We start from the raw sequence: 21333 nt of genomic DNA on the forward strand, positions 1-21333 counted from the left end.
GAAACAGCCTGTTGGCACTCTTGACATCTTGCCTTTCCTTCTCCCTTCCTGCTTCAAGTAGATTTTAAGCTTTTTCCTTTCAAGTCACTACACTGTGTGCCTTCAATGCAGAAAATGGAAAGCAGGACTGGGTTACACAAAGGAAACCATCCAAGCACAATTATTCTGGCACAGGAGCAGAACCAGCTGGCTCTGGTAACCTCTAGTTCAGGGCTGCTGCCCACAGCCAGGACCCCAGCGCTTTCTGAAAGCACCAACACCACCATCTTGCAGGCATGACTCAGCTCTCACCTTCTTTGCTTCCTCCAGCGAGCCGAACGCTTAAGTCCTTTATGCATAGCTGCCAGAAGTTTGACTTCATCAGAAATGTGAGGTGCTTTACAATTCTTTTGTTGTTTCAAAAGGGAGAGCAAACAACCATTCAGACCATGGAAGCTAACGTTAGAGCATAGGTGCATGGCAAAATATTGCCTGTCTCTTCAACATGAAGGGGAAGAAAGGGGAAGGACGAGTTACCTACCTTTTGTGCCCCAATTTCCAAGAAAATAAAATACAAAACCAGAGATCTTCCCAATCCTTTAGAACATCTGAGCAGACTTCTAATACACTACACCTCCAACATCTAGATCACTTCTGTTTCGACAAGTAATTCCTTCCTCGTACAGGTTCACCTCTAAACATTACATACTTCCCTCCCTCTTGGAGAACTATCTGGAAGCTCCTTCCACAACTTCACTCCTCTGAGAAGAAAGTAAGTTTCTAGTTTCCACTCCTACTGTATTTCCAACCAACTTCTAGTCCTTTGATCTTGACCTTGTTTTGGTATTAATTATTTTGCATCTTTGATATTAACCATTACTCCCTCCCTCTAAGGTATTCACATGAATAAAAATCTTCTTTCAACTTTCCTTCTGCTTAGTTAATGAAGCCACAATCTTTAGTTTCTTTTCCTCATTCCTCTAACCATCCTAGTTATCTTCCTTCAAAGATTCAAAATGGCAGAATCATTTGCGTAGGAAGGGACCTAGATAGAACATGGTCAGCTACGAGGTCAGAGTGGGTTATTCAGGGATTTGTCCAGTCAGATACTGAAAACCCCAATGCACAACCTATTGTGGAACTGCGTGCCTTCACAGGGAAAAACTTTCTCCTCAAATCCAGTCAAAACCTCCTTTATCCTTTGCTTCAACTGGTACCCAGCACCTCACCACTGGCTAAACAGAGACCCAACAATTTGATATGCCCATTGTCATTTAACATTTGATTACAGATGTCCAGGTTAGTATCACAAAATTGCTTCCTCGTGTCTACTGAAAATATCTTCCCAATAGATTTAAGAATCACATTAACTCTCTGTACATCAGCAGATGATAGTCAATCTTGTAATCAACCAATATAACTAGACTTACCTATAAAATCACCAGTCCCTCCATCCCAACTTAATACAATACCAAGGATATTGCTGTATCTGCATGACTTTGCACACTGTGCTAAGTTTCACCATTATTCAGTCTATAGCCTCATTTAATTGTTCCTATGAGACCAGCAAGGCCTTAGCAAGAGTAACAAGGTCTTCCAAATTTGCCACACTTGCTATTTTGCAAGCGTCTCATTCTTACACCAAAATAAATGGCTGATGAAGATGTTAAACATTATCTTTCCAAAACCTAGTCTCTGAGGCCTCTTTCCATTCTGAAAATTTCCCTCTCAATATAAGCCATTAAGTTTTCATAATTACCTCAGATTCTTATCAATCTCAATATTCTCATTTAAATTTCCATCATTTTGACCTTTAATAATTTCTAACAGGAGAGCATAACAAAAGGCTGTGTTGTGGCATGCCCGTGCTGCTCTAAGACATCAATTGCTTCATCAAGAAACCCAAATGCAAACCACAGACAGAAGTCATGTTACAGTTTAGCCTTCTGTCCATCTTCCTTCGTCTCAATTACCCTCACCTTCAAAATCCTTCTAACAAGGACATACTGTTGGGATCAGACTAATTGGTCTAGGATCACCCTTTCCCTTTTTGGGCACACATTCTGCATCAGTTATTCTTCAAGAAGAATGTACTAGCCCTGCATTCACAATTCATTAAGAATCTTTACTAACAGACCTGCAAATTAAGCCAGTTCTTTCAGCAGCCTGGACAGGAGATCTGGACCTCCTCATTTTGTGAGATGAACATTGGGACTTCTGGTTTCATCTAAACTGTTGAAATTTTTTTTTTCACCCTGTACAATCATTGCATTAGCAACCTATAGCATATGTGAGAATGTTACCAGAGGACTAAAGCCCTGCAATTTCTAATATACAGTTCAATTACACTTCATTTTAAATCGCTTGTAAGTACTATTCACTTTTAGGGGCAGAAAGGCTTTGTATACTCTGTTGTGGGCAGGCCCTCCATTAAGGTTAAATAACCTTTATTTAAGATGGTTTCATTACTCGCTAGCAATGAAATTACAGTTCCTTTTTCAGGCCATCTTAAATGCCAGTAAAATCTTTATTTGATCATACTTTTGTATGGTTTTATGATATATAGTTTTAATCCAGGTCATAATTTTGTCTTAAGAGCATTTTTCTCTTATTCTAGGATTACTTGCAATTTGCACTGCTTAAAAGTCTCCATTGTGTAGGAGGACCCTTTTGCTTTAACCAACAGACAACCACAAAACAGTGACGACGTATTACAAAAAGTATTCAAAATATAAACTTTAATTAAAATTAACTCTCAGACTTGTTTATAAATACAGTAACAGGTCCAGAGCACTGGCATACATCCCCATAGCAGTATACTACTAGAAAATACCTTGCCATCGATCAGCCTAAAGTCTTTCAGTTAAAGAGCTTTTCTTCTCCACTTCAAAGTATCAGTAGAGTTCCTGCATTTCCCTAACTTTTTAACATAGTTTTCAAAACCATGCCAGCTAATTCATTCATTTAAATTGTGAACACATTTTTCGAGCTTAATTACATTAAATTTTTGAAAAAAATGATACATTTTTCTCATAATGGTTTCTCTTTCCCAGTCACTTCAATCAACACATCAAAGCAAGATGATCTATTATAATGAAAATTAGTTAGATATCTAATGAGAAAGCAGCACCCACTCTTCACCCACATGTTGCAAAGCATTCAGTTGAAGATATTACCCCATCATTTACTAAATGAACATAATGATAAATGATACTTTGGGGTTCTGATATTAAAGATAATTTTTTCATGTTTGTACATACATTAATCATTCCATGGCAGCACAAATGTATTATGTATCGATTTTAGGACACTGAAGGAAAATACTCCTGACCTAGCATGAACGTGGGTTAATAAACTCAATTTGGGAGGATGATTTTCCATTTGGAATGTTCACTAAAAACTGGCAGAAGAACACATAAGCAATAGCATGATTCTCACATGTGTACAATAGAAATCAGATGCACCACAAAATTTAAATTTTCTTCTTGGACAATGCAAATGCAGGGGTGTGAAAACAACCCTGTCCCTATTTTCTCCTTCCCTTTTGTCTCTCCCCCCACCAAAAGACCAGAGCAATGGTAGGAATGTGAATGAACAATCTACTTAATGCAAATTTGTTCCATTCAAATTGTATTCCCAGTCTAAGCATTGCTGAGATGTGTGGCCCATTGTCTTGACTTCTGAAAAAGCAAAGACGTGCCTAGAAGAGCAGTAATTCCCATGCTCTTGGAAAACACAGATGGTAAAAACTCTGGCTGTAGTCTGCTGCCTTCAGCAGAGCCAGTACTTCATCTCCTGTACTTTCCAGGAGAAGAGGAATTCATTACACTGAGCCAGATGCTAATCTAGTTCAGCAGTCTCTCTGCAGCCACGGACAGTGCCAATCATTTCCAAGAAGGCTGGAAGAAGAAAAAACATTCCATAATCAACAATTACTAAACTACTCACTCCTGTGACAATGTTCCTCCTGACTTCAGAGGAACTGCTTACCTCCTGCTCTGAATACCGTCAGCAGTCACTGTAAATGTTCAATTTTTATTTAATGTGGATGCTATTACCATACACGTTTAATCCTCTTTAGAATCCTACTAACCTTTTGGCATCAATCTTGCTGAAGCAAGACTGCAAAACAGAAGTAGGGAAAAAAAGAGTAACTTGCTCTTCTCAAGGGCAACAGATGGCTGCACAGGAATTCACTTTTTCCCTATGACAGGTTTGTATACCCTTACTACACAGTTACAAGCCTGCTGGATCAAATTTTCACAAATATTTTTTGTCGTGTGCTCAAGTCTCCTCCATTGCTACTCTACATAGCAGAATTTAACACAATATTTTAGAATTAAACATTTCTGAAACACCCTACTGTACGTGTTTACACAATTAACTGTTTCCCAAAGCTGGTTTCAGGCTTTTTTACGATATCCCAATGTACTCAGCAAATATTTTCTCCCATTTTTCCCTGATTATTTCTATTGCAGTAGGGAAAAAGCAAAATGCTGGAGTAGCTGCAAGTTTTTCCAAACTACTGCTTCCCAAATGCCTACCACAAAAACACTCCGTTGCCCAATCTCACTCAAGTTTCTCATAACTTACCAAGCTTTAACGGTATCACCTACAAATATTGCCACCTTACAGCTAACAGCTTGCACCTTATGATCCTTACACATTAACCTGTTCTGTTCAGACACAAAGAGAATGAGAATGATTAAACAAACCACTGACAGCATTCAGAAATTTTTCATTTTCCCCCCAATTCTTTTTCCTAATCAAATCTGAACTGAAACAAATTAATAGCTCTATTACTACTTTGTTTATTAAAATAGCCTCTTGGGAAACATTAAGATTTTAGCAACATACGTAGGTGAAAGTGTATAGAAACATGATGCCCTATTGTTAAAATTGCTACAACATCTGTTATCCTCTAGTGAAGCAGCGGATCTCAAAGATGCCGCATATTTTGTTAGCGCATCAGCTTCGCACCCGAACCCTGTTAAAAAATTATTAAGTCCAGCCATCTGTGGACACTTCATTAAATTATCACAGCTCCTCTTCTTTTCCTTTGCTTGAACATTATTCAGCATCATTTGTCTGAGTGGCAGAGGTGTGAAACATGTCTTAAAATACAATTTTGTTAGTAAGACATACTTCTTCAATCTCACTACCAAACAGATTAAGCTTCATAATTGCAAAACATTCATGGAGAACAGAAGTCCAGAATTCCATTACCTGAATTAAGATAAGATCAGATGCTTCTTATATGGAATATTCTTAGAATTACAACTTGAAAAAAAAAACTTAAAGGTCTCGTTTGCTAAGCTAAAGCAAGAAGCATGTGGAATACAAAGAAGCATGAAAAATGTCAGTGCATACTCAGAATTCTGACTCTCAAACACAGCCTTGGTGAGATACTTAACATGACACATACTGACTTCATACAGTAGTGATTTACTAAGATATGCCATGACCAGAACTGAATAAGCAGGGGAAGAAGGAGAGGATGTCACTGTACATATCAGTAAGAACAAACACTAACGTATGTAGCTATATGCATGTGATGTGCATACATACACTAACCTGGTGTGATGCCTGATCTTTGAAAGAAGAACTTGAACTAGAGATCTCCTGAGGTCCCTTCTGAGCTCAATTATCCTATGGTGCTATGACTTGGGGAAATTGTACAGAAAAAACTAAATAGAGATAAAGGAACAGTCTCAAAAACATTTCACAACGCTGCGTACGGAGGAACAGAATTACATCTGCCAAAACAGACTTCCAACAGGGAAAGTTCAAGCAAAACTGATCATGCCCTGGAGCACAAGGTTGGATTACAGGAATTCTCAGGTTGCCATCAAGCCCCTTGGACTTGGATATGAGCATTGCCACAGAAACACAAATTAAAAAACAAAAAAAAACACATATACAAAAATTTAAGAGGGTGCTTTGACTAGTAAAATACATCAGAATATTATTAGGTTTTACCTGGCAAAAAAAATAGTTTTTCATAGAATTTATTTGAAACAAAACAGATTTTTATAGTTGTCCTTTATGTACTAGTGATATTACTTTGCAAAGTTTAATATCCTGGAAGCCCAAACTGAAATACTACAGCATAATACAGTCACGCAGACTGTAGAAGAAACTTCTTTCCACATTGCATTAATGTCAACATGCACTATAGTATTACAGCTCAATTTTGATTTTCAAGCAGAACACACATCTCAGAGCATCTTCTGACCTCAGCCCAACACTGGAAACAAATAAATAAGATCCTGTCTTCCTAAGGAACTGAAACAGCTCTTTATACGGTATATCAGCTGCCGACTCCTCTCGTGGATGCTTGATGAAAAGAAATGATACAGAAGATAATCCTGGTGAAACCACTGGACTTGTGACTGACAGCACAATATTGAGCATGAGACAGGTCACATTTCCAGAAACGACTTTATGATGCTATTTTGCCAAACACTACCTTTGACAGAAGTCCTAGGGATAACAAAATATTAAAATGGACCAAGAAAAAAACAGACATGATGTACATCTTGATACTGTATTAATTGGGGTACCAGTTCCCAACTCAAAAAACTGTAACACCTGAGTGCGTTTGCTCTGTGCCATCACAAATCTGCTGTAAGGATCCAGGCTCGCAGCCCGATAGGCTGCAGCTCTGGGAGCAGCCGTAAAGCAGTGTCATGAACAAGTGAGGCTGGCTCTGAGAAGGGATGCACTTCTGGTGCCTGTAACTTCAAAACGAAAGACAGGGAGAATAAAGAAATTGGTTGATTAAATACTGTTTGAGTTGGAAGAAAAAAGTCGAGCAGGCTACCAGCATGAAGAATTTCACATTGAAAACTAATTTATCATTGCTCAAACATATTTGCCCTTTCTGAGCAATGGAAATGCATTTTGACAGCAGGCCACCAACAGGGATGAAAAGCAGATAACCTCACCATCTTAACAAGATTGCTCTGCAATTGCAGAACGCGTCCTGGCAGAACTTCTATGTAGGCAACCGAGTGTGCAGAGGTGTTCAAACTGGGAGTGAAGCAGCTACAGAAAGCCCTGACATGGTAAGGTTCAGCTATATTTAAAAATTATAATAATAATAATAATTGGGAAGGAAGCAATGTTAAGTGGGAAGCTAAACCAACCTTCCCTGAAAAAAAAAGTAGCTTGGAAAGTCTTTGGAGGAAAAATAAAATAAAAATCTGAAGTTAAGAATTCATCTTGGGAAGGTATTGAAAGTGTTTTTCAGTGCAAGGACAAGACTAGAGAATAGACCAAGGCTAAACAGAAATCCAAATCCAACCAGGTGACATCTAGAAGAGATCAATACATTAATTCCAAGAACTAAATGGGAGCAAAAAAGGTGATTCAAGCACGATCTTCAGAAGTGCAGAGGTGGTTGATGATGACCATAAACTACAAGGAAGGAAGATGGGGCTGGGGTGTCCACTGTACAGTGGGAGGTCAGGCTCAGAGTGCTGCAAGAAATAGTGTAGGAATACAGAAAAAGTGACTCTGCTATAGTGTAGGTGAAATAATAGGATTAAATTAAACTAAAATCAGAGACAGGGCTTGTAATTAAAGGGGAAAAGAACGGAGAAGTGCCAGGACCAATAGCACTCCAAGGCAGCAGGAAAAACTGTAGTATCCACAACAAAATTCATCTATTTAGATGCTGAGAAACGTGGTAAGTAGGCATTTCTAACAGCACATATAAATGAAGAGAGGGGGAGAAACCAATGGAATAATTTATTTGATACTGTTGAAGATCACTCTAACAGGGCAATGAAGAAAGCACTGCAGGGTTTTAAGGGAAAACCTTAAGATAACATGCAGATTGCCACAGCATTTAAGAAACCTCAGGTCTTGATCAATAGAAAGCCTTACAAAAAAAGTACAGGCTCACAATTACCCTTTCTAAAACAAAATCAATAGCCATAACAAAAGAAGAATAAGATCTGAGTATTCTGGTGAAAGAAAAGAGCTTGACAGGTTAAATAATTTTAGATCCAAGCGAGGCTATCAATTACGAAAGCTCATGTGAACAAGCTATTCAAAGAAGATTAATGCACAGAAAGGACTGCCAGGATAAATTTATCATGAAACTGGAGGAAAGATCAGAAAAACTTTTGCAAGCAACTCTGTAGACAGAGACAGCTGGTACCTGAAGACAGACATTTAAAGATGGGAAGTAACCTAAGCAATTTCACAGAAAAACAGAGAGAGCTGACAAATAGCAAAGAACACTCCCCAAAAATAAAGTACCTGAAGACTGACATATCGAGAGGCAAAAAAAAAAAAAAAGCAGAACGAACGAACTTCAGTAGAAGCATTTAGCTGAAAAAGATTATCTTAACTAGATTATTTGCCAGAGCTGTGGATCAGTCACAGGGATGAGGATTAAAACAACAAAGATCTGGATTATCACACCACTGGCCCTAGAATCATGGACACTTGCTAGAAATTAAGTTCATATATATATATATACACACACACACACACACATATATATATTTTTAAAAGGTCTCTCAGTAATGAAGCCTTTCTTGGCTTTGTGTGTGCAGACTACGAACACTCACAGAAGAGCAGACTGATGGCGCATCTAATCCAGGCCTCTGACTTCAGCTGCTATTAACGAAAGAAGAGCAGCACCTTTGCAGAAACCTATAAACTAAGATTTTTTCTCCCCAGTGTCCCTCAAAACAGGGGGGTTTATATGCAAATAAGAAGGGTTTTGTTTGTTTTTTATTTTTATTTCTAGTGTAAGTATATGAATGATGAGACATTTGTAGGGATATTGCCAAGACCTCAACCTCACTGAAGTAAGCCATAGCAAGCCTCATAAATTATTTTTCCTTATTAAATATCATCTTCCTCCATTTTGTTTCCTTTTCAGTGTTACTGAACTACCTCTTGGAATTTTTATTCTGAAAAACACACGATTTATCACATACACCCCTGCCATGATCCCTCCTAGCCTTAACTGCTGTTGTGTCATCTTTCATTTGGGTAGGTGTGATAGCACAGCTTCTTATAATTTTCAAAATGTAATACTCAGTTGATCTTAAGTCTGAACAATGCCATTGTGGAGATCCATCACTTTTAGCCTGTCATACTAAAGCTGAAATATCTTTTTGAATCCCACACTCTAAGACACAGTTAGAAAAGAATACAGGCAGCGTATGTAACTATCATTTGCCTGACAGTTTAGGATTTAGAGTGAGCAATCTCTGCAAAACTTGTCAAACAAAATTACAAAAGGGATTTCTGGTGCTGACATGCAGAACATAAATAATGAAAAAAATATACATTTGAGTGAAAATATTAACAAACGGGAAAGCTAATCTAAACAACATTCATCCAACTTTATTGTTCAGGGGTGCTGATGAATCATCAATAAACTCTCAATTTCTCACTTCTGAAAAAGCATGTAGAGCCATCCATCAACAGATCGTCTACTAGAAACCCAAGTGACTTCAGAAAAATGAAATTTGGGAGTGAAGCTCCCTTTTACAGAATTCATGCTTCTCCTGAGATAAGCCTTACTGCCGTGGTATTTTCAAAACCAAAAGGCAAAAGGTCAAGATTTGAACGTATACTGCAAAGAGCTTTTTTTTAAAAAAAAAAAAAACATATCTTGATATCAGTTATAATATAAAGCCAACTTTGTCCACCAGCCAGCACGCACAAAGGATACTGTCTTTGCTAATTACAAGGCTAATCCTTAACAGTGCAAGTTCCAAACTGGTAAACCGATAAAACTAATCATCCTAGTTTATAATGAAATGGAATGTTGTATTTAAGATAATGCCTCATTAAGAAAATAATCTTAGTCTTAATGAATGACCAGAGGCTTTAGAGGTTTCAGTGCTGCATGTCTGGGAATCAAAAAGACTAGCTACCACAACCATCTTCAACAAGAAGGAAGACTTCCACTACGTGTACGTTAGCTGGTAATGGAGATGTGAGATTTCACTAGTTCAGCTTTTTTTCCCCTGCACCTACCCATCTGAGAAAGAGATCCATAATCCCTCTTCCTCTCTCACCAGGCTTTGTTTCACTGCACAAAACATTACCTCCACTTCTAGAAAATACATACTAGTTTGCTTTTTCCTGATCAGTAATATTAAATTGTTATAAAAGCAGAAACTTCAGACACGGGTGTTGCAGATCTACTTGTGCCCCCTCAGGACTCTAAAACGAAGATGACTTAGTTAACTGGATACACAAGATCTTGAAAGTGCATGCAAAAATAAGGGGGACAGACCAATTGCTTCCTAAGAGGGAACAGATCCTGGATCAGAAGTGACATCGTTTTTTCTAGTCTTACATTGAAAATATGTATAACAGGTCTGAATCTGGATCTTTGCTTTCAGTCCCAGTCCTAATAAATATCTTTTTTCTACTTTAACTGGACAAACTGGATTGTAAGAATTCAGAACTACATATAACCTAGAACATTTCTTGCCCTCTCTAAACACTGCAGTTTCTACAAACAGCTGACAGAAACTGCAGTTTTGTAAAAACAACCTTTCCCATACTCATGGATAAAAAAGCATTTATTTTCAGAGATAATTTGTTATAGAATGAAATGGAAAATGCCGATGATTTTTTTCATAAAGACATACTTTTGTGAGGAAAATTTATCACCCATGTCATTTACTTTTATTGGTTAAGTGTTCTTAAGTACCAGTCACTGAAGTGTCTATGCTCTTACGTTTTTGCCAATTCAAAAGGTATAGAAAGTTCTTTATTCATGAAGAACAAGTTTTTCTTCCCCCCCCCCTTAAGGGAAATAAGTAATATTGAGTATTCAATCCAAAGTACTGTAGTTTCTGACTACATCTCCAAGGAGCTGGAAGAAGCACACAGTTTGTTCTGCTCAGCCACTGCACTAAGCTTCTCTTTTATCCTTCAGGAACGTCACACATACAGTAAGATACAAAGTTCTCTTAAGATATCATCTTCAAAGTTAGGCAAACTTTAAGAAACTCGTGCAAATCCAGAGCTATATAACCTGCCTATTTTTATGCAGTTCTTGGTAGTTATAGCAAAGATAAACATAGAATTTCAATCCAAATTAACATTTGAGCAAAACCCTTCTCCTCTCACCATTGCTTACAGATAAAATGATAAAAATGATTATTTATGTTTAGTACCCAAACACTAGAAAACGCGACAAGTTCTCACAACCACAACACACCTCTTTAATGATGTTCCTGGCAGAGCCCTGGCTTTAATTGCAAGCACACATCCACCCAGGTCTCCCTCCCCTCCACCAGCTGTGCTCACTGCAGGTCCTTGATCTTCATTTCTTGGCCACAGCTTCACCTACCGCATACCATCCCAAAAACGTAACGGATACAGAATTTTCTCCGTGGTCTTTCTTCTAGGGTACTCATTCAAAGCATCCTGGTACATTACAAAATATAATACTTTAAATTTATTGAAGACATTCTTTTGTAACCCATCGAGGAGAAGTCAGATCAGTGAGATCTCCTTGAAGTCGTAATGAACCAGCGAGAGAAGCAGGATTAGGCATTAGCCATCTCCTGACTCCTAATTCAATTAATTCCTCCAGACGACGTTACATTAAATGCGGCAGCAGTTGTTCATCGAGGCCTCCTGTAATTTCAGTGGCAGTTACACAAAGAGCTCTTCTAGCCATCAGCTTGGAAACCCAAAGCTTGATAAATTCAAGACACAAATAAAGCTTAAAAAGGCAACCAGGAGACTGAAAACGGGAACAATTTCTCAAGTGAATTTCTTTCTCTATATGACATATTGACATCAAGTAAATCACATTGGTCAAACAGAGGTCAAGAGCCCAATGTCCCCATTTTTGAGGGGTTCTGTGTAATATCATGCAGCAAGCTGGAGAAGATAGTTAACAGCCTTCTTCCTCTGGTCTTCAAGTCTCATGCTCACTAACGAGCCTGTCCTTTTTCTAACAGTAATTCCAAAATGAAGGTTTCAAAACACAATTTCTGTGAATATCTAAGTGAGCTATTTAGATATTACTTAATTAAAGGGAGATTATTTAATTGAGGAAGAAGAAAAAAGGTCAATAATTTAACATTAAGAGCTTTTTGAAGGAAACTCAGTCATACCTGTAATTAATAGTAAGGCAGCAACTGCCTTTTATATGAGCAACTTGTTACAGCCTAGGAAATTAAATATAAAGCTCAAAGCCAAGTATTAGCAAATGCAGACAAATGGAAGACTAAGAAAAAAACAGATGGATTCACTTGGGAAAAAAAAGACAATGGATGAAATAAATGTTTTAGTGAACAGTCTATAAATGGCTGTGTAAAACCAATAAATCCTTATGATGAAGCTCACTGCCACTGTCACTTCACACCTTCTAGCTCTTTGTGTGCCCATTCTCTTAATAAAAGATTTATGAAAGCTTTAACTAAGGAGTAGTAAACAGTGACTGGGAAAAAAGATTACCTCAGGGGCATTTTAAGTTATCATCATCATACTTTTTACTAAAATACATATAAATTTGTTTTTCCAAGATGAATTACTTATACAGTTCCCAAAATTTGTATATATTTTTTAATCTGTTTTGTAAAAGCTATTGCAACCCTTTACTCTTCTTTAGGCATAACTGGTACTTAAGTATCAAAGCCAGATTTGCATTTCAAAAATCAATTAGAAAACACACTGTAGTAAGACACTGATAAAAAATGTTGTGGCTTTACATATATTAGCAATTTCCTTTGACTTTCCCTAGTTAAATCCATCATAATAATGGCAATACCCATAAATTAGATGGGCAATGCAACTGCCACACTTTAAAATCCCTCCCTTGCTCTGATGTTGGTGCAGTCATATTCTGATTTGAAAGAAATCAAAAATGCCTTTAAAAAGAAATAAATCTTTTCACAAATCCAGTTTAGAGCATGATAGTGGTTGGGTTTGCACAGCAGGAGGATGAGAAACAAAGAAGGAAAGAAATACTGGCAGTGACAATGTCAACCTGATTTTGCTAAAAAAACAAATATAGAAGAACACGTTTCATAGAAAAAAGACAAATATTTCCTGAAACAACTGATCATTAAAGATAACTAACAAATTTCATGACATTTGAATTTTAAAAAAAGAAATCAAAGCTACCAGACCTACTGAAGAATGGGAAATAACTTACTATCAAGTTCTAACAGCATACAATTTCAAATTAGACAAATGATCCTGATTTAAAGTGTTTTTCATAATTTTTTTTTTTAAATCATAGCTTCTGAAAGTTTAGGTTTTGGTGTTGGTTGTTTTTTTTGGTTTTTTTTTGGTTTCTTTTTTGTTTTGTTTTTTTTTTTTTGTTTTTTGAGTCACATGAGAAACCAGTTTTGAAAAGGGAAAGAGCAACTTCTTTTGGAGACAGAGTTGCACAGAAACTTCGATTCTTGCAACCTGAAGAAGCCTGAAGAGTAAAGGCTTCTCATCTACTATCAGGTATGGAAAAGGTTCTTTAAAAGCACATTGTCAAATGCACTACAAACATCAATTTTCCCATGCCATGACAAGTTCATAGTGCTATGTCAAAAACATAAATTGAAGGAAGAAGCCAAGAAAGTAGTTCTCTAACAAAAAGTATTAGCTCACTGTCTGACACACTCGACACAGGTAGTGAGTGTGTTTGGGTTTGATTTTTCATGCAATGGTCGACTAAGCACCTCTGTCACCTTGCAACACCTTGCATTATCAATACCTGTTGTCATATTGGCAAGAGCTGCTTCTTCTGACATTCAAGATTTAGACCAGTCCAATTATTCCAAATCATTCCAAAAACTAATCACAATTTTAAAATCTGTTAAACCTTTGCACAAGATTCACAGCAGGTAGACTGTTCAGCATTATCCATCAGCTGTCAGGGAGAATAGCACAATTGTAAGACTAAAAGCTCAAGCCCTACATTTATATATATTTACATATATTTACATATAAAATGATGTAACACGGCTTGGTTTTACTGCCTGTTTCTATGCCCTGGCCTCCCTAACCAACCAGAGTTTGTCATTTTCAGGTAATGAAGTTATTTAATGATTAAGTAGCAGTTAAAATGTGCATAACATTCTCTGATAAAGAAATTAAGTGCATCACAGTGCAACATTCACACATACCATAGGAATTCAACATAACAGTGCACAATTAAGAGGAAAATGAGCTGCCTCCCACTGTTATCTGATACCAGCGAGAGACTTTACCACACTAACTATCCCCACAGCTAATGCATCTCGAAAGCTTCCAATTACAACAAAGATGGGGGAAAAGAAACATTAAGAACATACCTGATAAAGCTGTGGAATCCAAATGAGGTCAATAAAAACAATATAGCACAGTTAGAAGGGAATATTGCAAACCCTCTGGCAACCAAAGCTACCCTTTCCCCTGCCCTCAAAGGATTTAACGCTGTGTACGGGCTTGCACAGCTCCTAGTACTGCACTCATTTTTCAAATGGGCTTTCACACACCTGCATTTCACATTTTGGAGCAGAAAAACAACTTAAGCACACTGCAGCCAGAGGATGCTCTTCTGCAGGTTTCAAACTTAGCAGGAGGTTGTAAGGCAGTGAAGAACAAGCATCAACAGCATTTTGTCCAGTCCTGAACAAAAAGGTTACCATTTTTATTCCCTGTGATTGACCAATATTCTGCTAATGCAGCTGGTAGGCCAGTATCAGAGAAGAAACTTTATGTAGTAAACATCTGTATTAGCTTCGGTTAGACAATGTTTTAAGGTTTTCCAGTATACGTTTTTTTGAAAACGAAACTCACTAGAATTTATTTTTCATTAGTAGAAGGGTCTTGAAGACTATCCTTTTTAAAACTATCAATTAGAGCAATACATTTTGCATTGATACAGGAAAACTATAAACTTTTAAAGGCATTTTGGAATATCTTTTTTTTTTTAACCCCATTAACCTTATGTAATGATCATATGGACCAGAACAATAACATAAGCATGACACTGAGTGATCTCTCGGAAAGCAGCAGAACTGAACACAAACAGCAATGCAAGAACATGGTAACGGTCTGAGATCACCGTTAGATCTGCTTTTATTGTCCTCATTGCCAGGAAACTTAGAAACGTATTTCTCATTCAATAGAGATTCTGAAAGTGACTTAAAGTATAAAAAAATGCAGGTTTGTTTATTTGCCGCATTTCTGATGTTTCACAATGCTACAGGCTAACTTAACAGAAACAACATCTGAATATAAATGGCAATGAGGAGTGGCTCTGGGAGATGCTGTACCACTAGTCAGGAAGAATTCATTACCTGGAGACATTTATTAAGCAAAGAAAAAAACTGTTTGAAAGGCTGGTAAACCTCATTAGAGAAACAAAAGAAAACTGCTTCACAGGCTTTTTTTTTTCTAGTCACATTGCTTTGCTTTACCTTTTTTTGTTGGTTTTTGAACTCTCGCTCTTAGAAGGTAATTCTAAGTCTCTTGCAGCTGTACTTGACAAAACAGTTACATAACCTGACAGCCCTGAGCCCTGATTTAAGCAAAAATAAGCAAACGTCATTCTGGAAACGTCATCACTTTCCCAGTCAAATTCTTCGCGCTTGCCTGCAAAATTCACCTGCTTTTCAAATTTCTGAAACTTCCTTGTTCACACCTGACACTCAAGAAACAAACAAACAAAAAGGCAAAGCCCAAGCATTCATGTTTTTTCCACCAGTCTTCTAGTTCTTTGGGGATTCTTCACGTCACTAGCTTTTAGAAGCTTCCCAAATGTTTCATGACACAGAGGGCAGATTAATTTCAACATACAAGCCAAAGAAACTTATCTTTAAGAGTATTTACACATAAAGAAAGTAAATGCCCACATTTTATTTTTGGCTCACTCTAAGCTGTGGGAAATCTTTGTAGTGATTAGATGTACCTGACGTTTTTCTTAATCCATTCATTTTAATTTTCCTCATCTTCAGCATTTCTTGAGAAATACCCACACATTAAGCCACTTACATGAACAGAATGTATGACAAATTTCACCTAGTTAAAACAAAAAAAAAAGGAAAAAGGAACACAGAGTCCTAATTTCATTGATAAGCGATGAAACTATCTTTTGCTTTTGTGGAAAGCTTCTTCTCTTTTTTGGAAGAAAGAGCATACATTCTACATTATCATGCTGTTAGTTATACATTAAAACAAACAAAAAACTAAGCAAAGAAACCCTTACCTGCTACCGTGAGCTTTGCTGTTCTGCTTACAATGGTCCCCAGGCTTTCCACAGTTGCCACGCACTGATAATATCCTTCATCAGGTTTATTATGCTTGGAATGCACCACACTGTTTATTAATAAAGACCCATCTGGCAGCAACTGGCGACGGTCATCTGACACCAAGTTTAGCAAAGTCCCATCTTTTTTCCACTCAATTTTTGGGGAGGTTTCACAGTAAGCTGAACAGTTCATTATAACAGATGCTCCGCGAACTGACAGAATGTCCATTGGCTCCACCAAAAAGTGAAACGGAGTGAACGTCCTCACAACAGATCCTGGAAAATACAGAGCACACGAAACAATTTGGGGGTTAGCCTTCTGCCTTTCTTTTTTTAAAACATAAAGCACATCATTTTAAAATATTCAACTGTACATGGAAACTCTCAGTTCTTGCAGTATCGTCTCCCTAGAAACAGCTTGGTCTGTACAACAGTATTTTCTGCTAACTACATATACCAATGAACTCTTGAAACTGAAGTCAAATCTTTCATGCCTAAGACATACTGGTTTGTTCATGCTGAAATCGATGTGGTCAACAGTCCCAAGCAACCCATTACACAGAAATCTGCCTCATCAAAACTTATGCTGTTAATTTATGTGCCTGAATAACACATTTATACAAACAGCATGTACTCTGAGGACTCTCTTCTTGGCCTTCTGTGGTATGGGTGCCAGTAACAGCAATGCATGAATTTGTTTTGTGTAACGAAGATTAAGAAACATTAAGAATAATTCAGCCCTCGAGAGAAAAAGTCTCCAATTCTGAGCTTAACACATCATGCAAGAGCCATAAAACAGCTTTTACTTTTATTCTAGTTCAGGATAAACACGATTACTTCTCTAGTTTAAGTATTCCCAAAAGACATCTATAATTAGTGTCTACTTTCCATTAAGAAGTGAATTTTAATTACTGTCTTTCTAGTGTATTTGGTCAAGCAGAAAGATCGCGTGTTAGTATCACTTGGACTTGTTTTAACTTAATCATCCATGGAAAACAGAAGGAGGAAAGTTTCTTTCAGGGAAGAACAGCATAATGTTGATTTGAGAGAAGGGGGGAAGGGGGTCTTTGTTTTTTTAAAGCCAACCTTCCAAAATAACATCAAGGCTCCCCACTCATATGCTGGCAAGCTCCACCTCTCCTCCATTTGGGGACTAAGGGTGGACATGTGTACAAAACATCATGGTGATATAAATGGGAGCATTTATGAGCTGCCTGCCAACAAACCAAACTGAAAGTGCATGGAATAAAAGGTTAAATTGGGCTAAAAGATCCATTCTAAAAATTCCAAAATTTTGAGGCAGGCCTCAACTTCATTGCAGAGCTGCACCAATTCCTCCTATCTGTATATAAGGAAGGAAAGCTGTAAAAAGGGAACGCATGAAACAAAAACACTAGCTGAAAAAAAATAAACTTAGACAAGATCTCTTTGCAAGAGCTGGAAATTAACTATTTTCAGTGGACGCAACAACTAAAGAATGGTCCTAATGAATGAAAGCATCAATGAATTATGCTTTAGGATCCTAATGATTTAAAGCGTCTTCTACAAGCACAGTGTCTACTACAGTACTCTCAGCATGAAGTAACACACACTGACTACCCTTGTTTAAAAATTTTAATAATAAATTGAAGTCACATGCTGAAAACATATTGCACAAGGATGTTCTTTAACAACTACAGAAAGGAAGTTTGACTTTACATAGAAATGGATGTGTGACATTCCTCTTTACAGAGCTACTTACAACCACTGAGAAAACAAAAATAGCTTTTAGCTAACAAAAACCTTATAGTTTTGCAAAGTTTTTTTTTTTTTTCACTAGGCTGTTTAGAGACTGGAAAGGCAATGACACGGCTATCACTTCTTTTCTTATTTCTTTTATCTTTTAAAAAATAGTGCAAGTGTTGTTCATCATTAAGCTATTTGTTAGTAGGTGCCCTAAAGGAAACAAGTGAAAAATTGGTCTGGCTTTCAAGTCTCTTTATAGCTCTTAAAAGGAAAAAGAAAATCTTGAACATGAAGTGAGGGTATTGCTTCTTAATTCTATACAGCCTTTAAGTTGAATATTTAGACAATATCACAGTGAATAAAAACCTGTTCTGTTTTCCTGCATAGGAAGCAACAGCATTATTTTTATCTGGTATTTGTGTAGCAGAGCTACCCATCAACCAGTTTACCATCAGTTACCAGTTTACCCATCAACCTGGCAGCAAGCAATACCAAACACATTAAGGACGTGTTTTTCCTTGTAGGCAATTCTCCCAAGAACTTAAAGGTAACCTGTAACACTTGCGAAAGGCATCATAAAAAAGGGTCTAAATGCAGATGGACAGACATCACAAACTGATGAGCAGAGACGCAAATTTAAGCTTATGGTACACACAATAAACCCATCAGGAAGGGGCATAAAAATACTTGCTAAAATAATTTCACTTTTCACAATAAGGTCAATACTGATATGCTTTAAAATGTTATCAGGAATATGCATTTAATAACTAGGTTTGTTTCAGTAAGTGGTAGAATAATTACCATGCATGTGTTTTTAGAAAAAGTATAAATACGTGGGAAGCCTTCACTTGTAAAGGCAGACTGTCGTGTAAGCATTTTAGCTTCCTCAGTCACTTGGGGGTTTTAAGAGATTTACTTTCTCAAATAGCCTTAATTAACAAATTGATGCAATTCTCGCTATCACCGAAGAGCACAGAAAGTCCCTCCTCTCCAAACAGACTTCAGCTCCCCTTGGAGAGGGGCTCAGCCTTCTGCACAAAGCCTATTGTCTTCCTCCTCATGATTCACAGAAGCTTGAAGATAAGGCAGGAGTGGCAGTGTGAAAGAAACAACAGATAAATTATGCTTTTGTAAGTTATATCATTCAGATATTCTTCTACCTTTAAGAATTCAAAGATGAAGAGAGAAAGACAGGCTTCCCTAGTGACAGTACTGGTCCTAGACAAGATTAGATCTGCTATGTCACTATCCAAATCCTTGAGATTTTGTCTTTCCTGGTGATAGAGAAGCAAAAAACAAAAACAGAACAATTATAAAATTTGTACGTGCTTTTGTAACTTTGATTTGCACACACCCACCTACATGAGCACCTGCTTGATTCTGTGTGCAGAGTTCCGAGTTTTGGCTCTAATCTACCAGATGTGGCAGAAAGGTCACAGAAGCATGAAAATAATTCTAAATGCTTATCAGTATAATCTCATCCACCATTCCACAAACCTAAAGATTTTCTCTAAATTAAAGATTCAGCCTTACTGTCATGGGTCTTCCAATAGGAAGCCTTCTATGTAAGCCAAGCTATCAGCCTTTCTTCCTCACTTACAAGCTCTGTTTTTTCCAATAGAGGTTCAGATCCCTACCAGAACAAACACAACCACACACAGTTTTGTTTTTCTCTGCCTTTTTTGAGTTTTCAAATAAAACCTAAAAAAAAAAGCCACAAAAGTGGTGGGTGGGAATCACTAGGAAGTGACAGAAGCCAATTTTAGCCATGTCTACATTGAGGTAAGCTTAAGTTCACTTGGGAGGAGCCCCTTCAGCATCAGTGTACCCATTTTTTCCCAGGCTCAATGCATTAGCTTAGATCCATCGCTAGATCTGAGCTGTCATTCTTCATTTTCACTGTTTCTGTGACCAAGCACACTAAGCACTATATATCTTGGTTCTAAATATGGCTCCTCTTGCCTTCTAGAAAAGTCAGTTCTGCCCAAACACCTCAAAATTCCAACCTCACTTTTTTTATTCTGCAGGTCAGCACAAGCGGAGCAACCAGCTTAAACTGAACCCTATTTCTACTCTTAAGATTTTTTAATCAAGATGAAGAAAGTAGTTTGCCTTGTCTCATCTTCATTGCAGGTTGGAGCAGATCAAGTCCACTGATGGGCTACAATTACCCTGAAGAAATGAGGTGCCCACAGAAATAAAGCTGCAGAGTATGGAGCAGAGGATGTCAAGAGAGAGCACGCCAAGAAGGAAGAGCACAGAAGGGATTAGAGACTTTCCAGAAGAAAGCAGATTCTCAGCCAGGTTTCAGAGGTAGCATTAAAGAGCTCTTGCCAAGAACCCTGTGAGGACTGCACAGGCTGCTTCAACTCCTGTGCACAAAGCAGTGGATGAAAAATAAAAGGGTTAGTAAATTCATATGCCCCACGTTAAAAGAAAGTTAAAATCATATTGAGAATTTCCTAGCTTGTACTCTAAGAAAGGTTTTGCAGTTTGGAGTTTGTGGCACTCAGCAGAGAAGCACTGGTGGAGCTGCCATGCTCCAGCCAAGGGAGTTCAGAGCTCATTTAACCCTTGATTCAGCACAGAAAGGCTTTGTGCACACAAGAGCTTAATCAACTTCTACTGCTGTCAACCAGCCATTTCTCCCACTCCATCACCCTATTGATTATTCAGTTAACAACATCGCTTTACTGAAGACTGGACTGGGGGATTTTGTGGAGGGAGTCACTCCTCTTTTCCATGAGCTTATCTTTTATCAGCTGCTTGATTTGTGTTAACGTTGGCCCAAAAAGCCTAAATTAAAGAACTCTGGTCTTTTCTTTAGCCCTTACATTCCTAGCTTCTCAATCCTGTCCTCAGAAACTGCCATGAAGCTGGCTCTTTGCCATTTCATGTCTGACTGGCTGATCACTCCTGCATAACTGTATTAACTTCCTTTTGGCTCCTCAAAATTTCCCTCATCCCTAAAAAAGTTTACCAATTCCAAAATCTAACATCTTGTCCCCTCCCTTTCAGCTTTATGTCATGAAAATTTAACAAACATCACTTCCTCTGTCATGCAGGCTGCGAATGGAAGGAGTCTAATAGAAATTCACCCAGAACACGTGAGTGCAAAGCCCCACACAAAGCAGCTTTCATCACCATCACTGCTTCTCTTTCCCAGCCCTTTCCACAGACATCTCATGACAGGGAAGAAGAGCAGCTTTCCCTCCTTCGTTAGGAAAGTGCTCTTGAATGGTGGCAGTAGGAGAAACAATAACAATGACTTCTTCCATGAAATTTTTTAAACCGCATGAGGAAACTAGAATGGTCTGAAAGTATTTCCTTAACAATTCCACACCAATTAACTCTCATACCCATGCTACTTAGATGTTAGAAAAAAGTGTTTGTTT

At 37.7% G+C, this 21333-nt stretch overlaps 1 protein-coding gene across 11 annotated transcripts in view; it reads right to left on the reverse strand.

The window, feature by feature from the left end:
• Positions 1-21333, reverse strand: part of NEO1 (neogenin 1) — a 191536-nt gene that overhangs the window by 119678 nt on the left and 50525 nt on the right. For all 11 annotated transcript variants that reach the window (XM_040570223.1, XM_040570222.1, XM_040570217.1 and 8 more), the window contains exon 2: positions 16172-16489. In XM_040570223.1, coding sequence (XP_040426157.1) covers positions 16172-16489 — 318 coding nt within the window. The remainder of the gene's footprint in view (positions 1-16171; positions 16490-21333) is intronic.

This window comes from Cygnus olor, chromosome 11, assembly GCF_009769625.2.
Source record: "Cygnus olor isolate bCygOlo1 chromosome 11, bCygOlo1.pri.v2, whole genome shotgun sequence".
Lineage (NCBI taxonomy): Eukaryota > Metazoa > Chordata > Aves > Anseriformes > Anatidae > Cygnus > Cygnus olor.